The 10,731-nt window shown below is 35.6% G+C and overlaps 1 protein-coding gene across 1 annotated transcript; it reads right to left on the bottom strand.

The window, feature by feature from the left end:
* Positions 1-1,203: 1,203 nt before the first annotated feature.
* Positions 1,204-3,646, bottom strand: LOC145156761 (putative serine/threonine-protein kinase PBL11). The gene is made up of 6 exons (XM_079076012.1): positions 3,311-3,646; positions 2,994-3,197; positions 2,852-2,920; positions 2,701-2,769; positions 2,227-2,612; positions 1,204-1,777 (listed from the first exon to the last, which is right to left on the bottom strand). The coding sequence occupies exons 1-6, from the start codon at positions 3,516-3,518 to the stop codon at positions 1,316-1,318; spliced, it is 1,398 nt and encodes a 465-aa protein (XP_078932138.1). The 5' UTR covers positions 3,519-3,646; the 3' UTR covers positions 1,204-1,315.
* Between the last annotated feature and the right edge of the window lie 7,085 nt (positions 3,647-10,731).

The following is a 10,731-nucleotide window of genomic DNA, read 5'->3' as shown; positions in this document are numbered from 1 at the left end:
TTGTTGCAAATTTGATAACAAAATCCATAAAAAGTGACGATTTCCAAATCAAAATGAGTAACTCAGGGGGGAATTTCCATGACTAAATTCAATTATAATTATATTTTTCATAAAGCTTTTTTGAAAAAATAGTAAGACCTAAAATTCTCAATATAATTAAATTAACTCAAACACACCACCAATTTCTATTTTTCTCGGTTAACAAATATGATTCCATGGAAAAACCTCCAATATTGCAACGAACTTAATTGAATCAAACAACTCATCAAAAATCATAAGATCAGATAAGTAATCACAAAACTCTTAAATAAAAAAAAACCACTAAGATCAAGAAAAGATGGAAACCAAATACCATCTCATAACACTTTTTCTTTCCTATGACTATCCTACAAAATGGGGCAAACTAATGATCATGATAACATAAACACAAAGGTCTCTAAATTCGGAAGCATTAAATAGCTAGAAATTAAAAGATCATCACTTGAAAAAGCTTAATCAACTCATAAAAATAAAAAGTAGAAGAACAGAGGTGTTTTAGTTTGCTTCTCATGGTCGATGTATGAAACAAAACTGTTTACACTTTACACACATTAAAGATGAGGGAAGACAGGAAAAGGTTCGAACACAGCCAATTCTCAGAAGGATTTTAGTTATCATGCGGCTCAGCCATCTCAACTACATCCAGTTTTGTTTTTTTGTTGCATATTATACTTTATATCCTCTAAATTTATATATTAATAGCAAATTTTAGGGGCCCCAAGATTTGGCCAGCCTCGGCGGCGGTCGCCCAATATAACTAAAGACAGTTAACAAATGTTTGCAGGGAGTTGCTAGAAGACGGGTGAAAACTGCCTTACAAGAGGCGGCAAAGAAGAGGGAGATGAGGTACTCAGATTTGAAGAAAATATAACTGACAGGGGCATAAGGCGTCATTTTCAAGATGACATAACATAACAGTTGTAGTTGTGTTTCTAGACTCGAATCTAGTCAGCTCATTGAAAGGTCTTATTTTGTCTTTGTCTCTCAGGGAAAACTCCTGCACCACCATCAACCGCCTAGGATCATACATAGCATCATTCAAGTCAAGGTTAAAAGGGTAATTTCCCATCTCTAATTTTAAATTTCTTGATGTATAATGAAGGAATGAACAGAAAAATTTAATAAGAAATGCAGAGTTTTGAGAAAATGAGAACACTGTGCAAGTTTGACTTCAATTAGTTCAAATTTATATATCAATCACGAGGGATACTTAAATCCGGAAACCTGGAACTTTAATACATGAATAATTTATTTATAATTTTTACAAATTTATATATCAATCACGAGGGATACTTAAATCCTCGTCCACACAAAAACTCATCTCTTCATCAACATTAAAAATCAAACTATCTGAATCTAAACATCTCAAACTTGTACTTTGAAAAGAAACACTCTCCATGTCTACACGAAATCTCTGAAGCCCAACACCATCCAGACTTACCGAATTACTATCATGATCAGTCCCTTGACCATTACGAAGCTCCGTTGACCTACCACCGGAGGTTGCCGCCAGAGGTCGTGGTGGCAGTAGGTGGTGGATAAATCTATCGGCGGACAAGAGAGCTGCCTCTAGCTCTCGGAAGACTTGAGTCATTGTGGGCCTTTGTTTGGGCTCTTTGACCACACATCGTAAGCCCAATAGACCCATTTTAAGCATGATATCCATGTTGCATGGCCCTAGCAACAGATTTGTATCCAGGATTTCTTCAATATTCCCACGTTCAATATGAGGCTTCGCCTGAGAAAAGAAAACAAAACTAAGTTTATAATTTACACTTGACCCCTTATACTATTACTGCATAATTACGATATAACTCCTTCGGATTTAGTATCGAGTTTGATTGTTTGAACATAAAACAGTTCATCCTAAATAGTATATATATATATATATATATTTCATATTATTATAAATAGAATTACGTTAGTATATTTTATATATGATTTTGTAGAAGAAAAATTGTTCATTATTTAAATTAACTAACTTATATTGTCCAAAAGTCCATACAAAACAAGTCGCTTTTGGTCTGGTTTAGATTTGTTTCAAGGTTATAAATAATTTTTGTGTCTCTTTCATGACTTGGTCAGCTTACCAAAGACGTTTTTGGTTATTAAAATAGTTTTAGGAGGATATTTCTTGACCATTTCAAATTTCAAACACGAGTTGGAAAGAAAACAAAAAATTATTACCCATTCAATGATGTGATAACTGGTACGACTCCGGTTTGAGTCAACAGCCGGCCGAGCCGCAATGAGTTGTAAGAGAATGACTCCAAAGCTATAAACATCGCTAAACTGGCTCAAATGAAAACTTGTACAGTATGCTGGATCAAGATACCCTGGTGTGCCTTTAATCTGACTACTAACATGCGAGTTATCCCCAATTGGGCCGGATCTAACTAGCCCGAAATCCGAAACTTTGGCCTCAAACCCATCTCCAATGAGAATATTGCTTGGTTTTATATCTCGGTGGATTATGCTCGGTTTAATTCCTTCATGCAAATGAGCTATACCTTTCGCTGCTTGAATTGCTATGTTTACTCTTTGCCTCCATGTTAAGGGCTCTCTCCCCCTTCCTGTTCGACATTTTGTCAATGAGAATTACAAATCAGTATGATGGCATAACATAACGAATAATTGTTGAAGAGCTTAATTTAAACTTACCAACAATATGTTCAAGCAACGAGCCATTTGGGACATATTCATAAACCAATATTTGCACTCCCTTCGTTCCTATGCTCGAAAAATACCAAATTTGGATTAATGTTGGTAACTTATATATATATTTAGCGACATAAGATAGGGTTTTACAAACCAGTTTCTTCACAGTAGCCCACTAGGCTAATGAGGTTCGGATGCTTCACCTTTGAGAGTAACTTGACCTCTATCAATTTCAAATGAAAAAATGGTTTAGAAAATGAAAACGAAGCATGATCAAAGGTGATTTGGGGGTTTACCATTCCGGAATTCTTTTATGCTTGTATAGGAATCGTCACGTGCCCTCTTGATGGCTAGAGTTATATTCCCTTCAAAAGTACCTTTGTATACATTTCCAAATGCACCGGACCCTATCAGATACTCTTTTGCAAAATGATTGGTAGCATTCTCCAGCTCTTCGACTTGAAATTTCCTCAACATAAGCTCATGAGCATCAATCTTATCTGTTTATATCAAACACAAGATCAAATTATTACATGCATAAATTCATAATGATGAAAAACGAGCTTTCTTTATACAAACTTACTACTAGATTTAGAAAGTTCGATAAACTAACCTTTCATGTACTCCATTCGTCGCTTGAATACAGCCAAAAACTTCTTTTTCTTGCATAAATATAACATTGCCGCGACAGAAAGTATGAGGCTACAAACGATTAGCGTTGCCCACAAATACTTGTTGTATAGTAATGAATTATCAAGCTTTTTACTCTGAAATGGTGCTTCTGGCTGTGATGCCGAAGAATCCCATTGCTTTTCGGCCATTAGTAACGAATTTCGTGTTCTTTTTTTTGGAAAGAACAAAATCTAAATGTCTAAATTTCCATAGATTCTATTTTTTTTTTCTTTTCGTTCAAACTATTTGTTCTTGTTCCTGAAGAACTTGAAGCAATATGATCTCAAAAAGAGATGGGGTATTGGAAGCTTTAGTGGGTACCTTTTTTAAAAAAAAAATTTCCTTCAGCCGGCACTTTGAATTGTTTCATGTTGTTTTCAATACGTCTAAATTTCATTTGTTTTTATTATATATATATATATATATATATATATATATATATATATATATATATATATATATATATATATATATATTCCGAAATTGTTATTAAGATAAGATATTTTATTTTCAAAATTTGAATTAAAGTTGATTTGTTACCAATGTGTTGCTTTATAGGATGGCTCGACCAACCTATGTGTCCTCGTTCCGTAGTCATCATGCTTAGTTTATTGAAAACCAACAACAGAATGGAGACATTGACGGTAGGGTTGTAAATGAACCGAACGTTCGGTGAGAAGTTCGTTTATGTTCGTTTATTTAATAAATGAACGAACATGAACACAAATTCTCATTTGTTTAGTTAAACGAATGAACATGAACAATGGTCTCGTTCGTTCATTTATTTTGGTGAACGTTCGTTTACGTTGTTTGTTTATGTTTGTTTGTGTTCGTTCGTTTAACTTTATTTATGTTCATATATGTTCAATTGTTTTTTTATTACATTACTATATTATATGTTCGTTTATGTTCATATATGTTCAATTGTGTTTGTTTATCTTTGTTCGTTTATGTTCACTCATTTATGTTCGTTTAGCATGTTCACGAAGATAAACGAACGAACATTAACAAGGTAATTTGTTAAACAAATGAACATGAACAAGAAAATTCGTTAATTTATCCGTTCGTGTTCGTTCGTTTATTCGGATAACTTAAACAAACGAACATGAACAAACCTTTGTACGTTTTTGTTCGGTTCGTTTACAACCCTAATTGGTGGATATTAGGAACTTGAAATTGTGCCTCATACTAAGGTGGGTTTTGTTTCTGCTTATTGTCTTAGGTGGGAACTAATGGCAACTGTAGTTAGGGGTTATGTATTTTTTATTTAAGTGTATGTTTTTTTGGGGTTTCAATGTTTTGGTTTTCAATAGCAAAAATGACCTGTATATGTAAAGGTTATTTTCCATGTTTTTGTACATATCAAGTAATGAAATGAATCTTGTATGTTCACAAAACTTATTTTTGTTTGTACACTATTTGCTAGTTCAGGAATAATGGTTAATTAGTTCCAACACTGCAAGTAGATCAAAGTAAATAACAAATACTATTACTAACAACAAATGAGCAACCAAAATGCATATTGCGTTAATTTACTATTAAAAGAAGGGTACCACATGCAATGTATTAACAAAATGGTTACCGTTAAATGTTTTCTTATGCATATAACCAACGAACCATACATAACATTGTTCCATTTTCTTAAAGAGAAAATACAAACATCAACATAACCAAGTTCTTGAAAACCCACACCAATTCTTTTGTTGACTTCCACCTTGACCCTTGCAAGTCCTGACATTGTTCCTTATGTTATTTCATTTTTCACAACATAACTAAGATGAATTTACTTCTCAACTTCTAAATTTGACTACTTTTTTCACCTTTCTTCTTACTTTATCCTTGACTGTCCATCTTAGTTTGCCTAACATCCTTTGTATGTCTTCTCTTGGCCTTTGGTTTATTTGCTTACTTGTTATGTAGGGGAGGGGTAAATATGATTAGGCATTGACTTTTTAGTCATATACCTCTCCTTTTAATAAGGTCAACCTTGAAAGGGTATGTATTCTTCCACATTGACAACTAGTAAAATTGATGCACCAAAGTATGAAGATCACCAAACATGTTCATTGTTGAAGATCACCAAACATGTTCATTGTTGTCCTTCTTGTGTTGATCATTATAATTACATGCCTACATGGGTTTCCAATTAACTCCCAAGACCTATATGAACATATTAGTTTAGGTACATTAAAAAAAACCATTGATCGTGATATTGGTTAGCCACTTGGTACTTTTCCCTGCCATTCCACCTACAAATGTATTCATCAGCTTTGGTTTTGCTCAACTCCAATAATCTAGTTGATGTTGGAGTTAGAGGCCTAAATGACTTGGTTGTAACATTGTGCACATTGCATATATTATTCATTATGTATTCATTAGTGTACTCCAAGAAGTTAGGTACTAGTTTATACCTTTTATATACTAACTTGTTCTTAAAGACCTCACATATGTTATTAAGTATAACATGTGATATTGGCCTTCTTATTTCAACAAAAAAATTAGAAATTACAAGACATATTAATGTAACATTATGAATGTGTATGCAAAACTTAACACCAACTAACTTGAGAAATGGCATATACCCCAATGTTGAAGAGGTATATCTTTTAGCCATTCAAAATCTTGTATGTTGTGGTGGTTGCACATTTCCTTATGTATGGCTTGTAATCTTTCCATCTTCTACATCTTTTTCACGTTTTAATGGATATCCCCAAGATAATATCTATGTTCTACACAAGGAAACAATTATGTTATAAAAGGTATGACCCCTATACATGTCAAATAAACTATTAATATAAGTAGTTAAACAAAACACAATATAAAATGGTGAGATACTCTACCTTCTACCTATCAAATAGATGGGTGAAGTTAGATTTGGATGTTAGATATAAATCATCACCCAAACACAGTAAAAAACATTTCCAATATTTTTGGTTTCAGACTCAACTGTAATGTAGGCTAAATGGCGAATCCCGTTGTTTGAGTCCAAACACACAATATTAAGTATTTGTACTAGAAAAGTCTTTTCGTTAAAGCACAATCCAAAAAAGAAAGTCTCTCATATCTATCTTGAACCGCATCTTCAAAACCCTTACATATATGTAGATTCTATTGATTTTTTTGTCGATGAATACACATTAGGCTCAATTTGTACATCATTGGTCCGTAATACCTTACCCAGATATACACTAACCTTATATTTCTTTTGGATATTATTTTGAAGTGCTCTCAATGGTACTTTAGGATTTTATTGTCTATTATCTACTTCGAGAGGCAAGAATTTGTTCCAAAATTCACTTTCCTTGTTTGTGTACAAGTGTGGTTTTTGTTCAAAGTTTTCACAACCCAATATTAATCTTTATTAGACCTAGACACATGCAAGAACCAAGGGAACTCATTTTTCCTTTAATACTACTTTTCCCTTGCATTTAATCCCACTTGATGGTCTACTTACCCCATTTGTTAATTGTTAACGTATCCTCCTAGGAATACGTCAAAGATACCAGAATGGTTATCTAAAGGACGAACTAGCTAACTGTCGCAATCCAACATGAGTGATTAGGCTTGGGCTCTTGCCCTCGTGGCCTCGCACTCAGACCCTAGTGCTTCAGCGCCAAGGTCCAATCAAGACAAGAAAATCCGGTCTAAAATAAGCCAAAATAATACTGACCACTCCCTATAGCGACAAGTGTAGCGCCCAAGGTGCTGTCCTTTGTGTTGGGTTTTATGTACTCTAACATTCCTATGGTGCACATACAACCCTAATGCTTTGGATCTATGTTTTCTATAATTATACATGCAACATTGGTTTCCAAAGCATGAAGCCTAAACTAGCATACAAAATTTGATACATGAATCATAATACTAGTTAGAAGATTACCTTTTTATGTAGCTAGTAAGACTTTGGCCTTATGAGAACTTAGCACCCCAAGTGTTGTGCCTCAAACAAGTCACAAACACAATTAAACAACTAGATGGATATGAGAGAGATTTAGGAGACTAGAAATCAGATTCTACTTCTTGGAATGCAAGGTGTAACTGATTTTAGCTTATGAATACATATATATATATATATATATATATATATATATATATATATATATATATAATATCAAGGGTCATGTGTAACCCTAATACATACCCATAAGCTTATGATCCACCCATTTGATTCAGATAAATACTTCATGGATTAACCCATAAGCCCATCACAAATCAAACCATGGATCATTAGCCCAACTCATATGTACCAATTTAATTAGTCTCTTTTGATCACTAAATTAATTTTAAATTAACTCTTGATCAATACTAATTAAATAATATGATTCCTCAATTAATATATTATACTTATAATATATTAATAAATCATAAATAACCTCTTACTCAAATATCCATCTATCAAATTGTTCTGGTGAAGGCAACCCGAAATGGACCATGCTACTATCGGGTCAAGTACATACCAATTATAGTTATGGGCTTAGACACCTAATCCAACAGTCTCCTACTCGGATAAGTCTAATAACTATAATTGCCAATGCAACTTAAAATCTGATTAGCAATCGTAGCTCTCAAAAAGCCGATGTCGCACTCTGATGTGTCCATCAGATAAGTGATCATATAATCCTCTGTTCTACAAGATATCGTGTGGACAAAGACATGGAATAAAGTCATACTCATTGTCCAACCATTTGTTTCCCGATTTTCGATTTGTCTGACATAGAACTTAATTGAACACATCAATTGAGTCCTGACCGGGCCCGACACATAAGTCAAAACAAAATCATAGAGGGGCCCAAGATATCGCTTTTAATCCTCTTAGGATAAAAGGAACAGATAAACCTCGACTCATATGCGTGTACTAATCACTCGTTAAATCATACACAACAGCACGTTTTATAACATCGAGTTACCGATGCGTTTTCGTATTATCAATGTACAACCAACTCATAATCAACAACTCATATATCTTAGTTTGAAGACTATACAATATTATCATCTCACAATCACTCGTGATAAATTCCATTAAGTGATTCATGTGAGTATGGGTTTAATCCAATACTCAAATCTTATTTCAAGAGCACTCATGAATGTTTGTAGCAAACTTTGCAATGTCTAACACCTTAGAAAATCTTACAAGAACCCATTCATGATAGTCTACTTTCATAACCTACTTCCAAAGTATGAGCGACTGTGGATAGTTTGAATAATCTTATTATTCTGGATGTCAAAACATGCAAAATGAAACAATAGTAAATAATTGACACAAGATAGTAACTTTACTTATAAATAAAACTTCTTTTATTCAATCATCAAATGTCAGTTACATTTTAGCTATTACAAGTTTCTAAATGTCTATCAAATCATTAAAACTGATATCGTCCTTAAGCCCGATTCTCCTAGCGTGCTGCAAGTGCATGACCCTACTCAGTCCCTTCTTAAGGGGATCTGCTGGGTTTTCCTCTGACGATACCCCCTTCATTACGAGAAGTCCTTCTTTTATTCTATGTCTTATGAAGTGATATTTTCTGTCGATGTGCCTGGATCTGCCATGATCCCTTGGTTCCTTGGCTAAGGCTACCGCACCCTCTTTGTCACAGAAAATCTCCATAGGCTTCTTTACAGCTGGTACAACTCCAAGGTCTCCGATGAAGTTCGTCGGCCATATCGCCTCCTTCGATGCTTCATTTGCTGCTATATACTCTGATTCGCACGTTGAATCGGCTTCTCCTGTTTGGAACTTTTCCAAGTTATTGCTCCACTATTTAGAGTAAATATCCAGACCGACTGAGAGCGGAAATTATCTCTGTCGGTTTGAAAGCTGGCGTCACTATACCCTGTCACTCTTAAGTCATCACTCCCACCAGGGTAAGGATCCAATCCTTAGTCCTCCGTAGGTACTTTAGAATGTTCTTTACCGCAGTCCAGTGAGCTTTACCAGGGTTCCCTTGATATCTGCTAACCATGCTCAAGGCGAAGGCTACATCAGGGCGAGTACATGTCATAGCATACATGATCGAGCCAACAGCAGAAGCATATGATATTCGACTCATTTCTGCTATCTCAGCCTATGTACTCAGACTCTGAGTCTTACTCAGTTTGGTATTGCTATGGATAGGTAATTCTCCTTTCTTGGATTCCTCTATGCTGAAACTCTTCAACACTTTGTCCAAGTAGGTACTTTGACTAAGTCCTATTAGTATTTTACTCCTGTTTCTCAATATCCTTATCCCTAGAATATAAGCATGTAACAACGTAAATTTCCAAAACAATTTTTCATTTTAAAAACATACTCTCATTCATAAAATATCATAGTAATCCAATGTAACACATGTTATCTCAATAAACAAATCTCAAGATCCTCAAATACATAAATCCTCTCAGTGTGTACGGATCATGCCGACGCCTTCCCGCGATCCTCGCTAGTACCTGAAACACATAACACAACAACTGTAAGCATAAATGCTTAGTGAGTTCCCCAAAATACCACATGCAACACATACGCCACTCGAGGCTACAATACGACCCTCCGGTCGATGTGTCTCAGCGGGACCCTCCAGTCCCGTAGCTCGTTGGACCCTCTGGTCCGGTCATAGCTCGTCGGACCCTTCGGTCCAGTCTGTGTCGTTGGACCCTTCGGTCCTGTCTATATCGTTGGGCCCTCCGGCCCGGTCTATTCAACATATAGCATACATATAACACAATGCACATAACTCATATATATACACATAACATACAAGACCCTCTGGTCTACACATAAATACCACTCTAGGTAATGTATAGTGAGAAGACTCACCTCAATGAAATCGGATAAACTCTCGAGCTCAACGTCCCGACTTAGCCTCCTCCTATTATTCAGATAACATCCCCGATCAATATTCACTCATGATCTCATCTCTACAGATTGGGTAGAAGGCCATTCTACCCTTCCCTGAACTCTCCTGAATCAGTCTTGACCAGAACCCTAAAGTCAACGAAAGTCAACGGTCAACTTTGACCCGACTCGTCGAGTGCACAAGGGCGACTCGGCGAGTCCATGCGGGTCCTCTGAATCCTTTCAGCCTCTCTTGGCTCGTCGAGTCATCCTTCCACTCGACGGGTTACACCTGTCACGAATCGCGGGGCAACCCCGACTTGACTCGTCGAGTCCACTTATGGACTCGGCGAGTTGCCTCCATGTTCATCCTCAAATGACCTCCTAAGGTCAGATCTGCTTCCCTAACTATCAGATCTACCCTTCAAATGTTCAAATGTCACGTAAAGGTGCAACCTTTACATGCATGCAACCCACAACAAGTCATAAATGGAGAAATAACTCTAAAAATGGCAACCTAGTCCCCAATCTTTCATTTGCTTGCATAAAGCTGA

The sequence above is a fragment of the Lactuca virosa genome, chromosome 2 (genome assembly GCF_052849685.1).
Source record: "Lactuca virosa cultivar CGN04683 chromosome 2, Lactuca_virosa_CGN04683_v6, whole genome shotgun sequence".
In the NCBI taxonomy this organism is placed as follows: domain Eukaryota; kingdom Viridiplantae; phylum Streptophyta; class Magnoliopsida; order Asterales; family Asteraceae; genus Lactuca; species Lactuca virosa.
The sequence above is the reverse complement of the archived record's forward strand: the minus strand, read 5'-3'. Positions and strand labels throughout refer to the sequence as shown.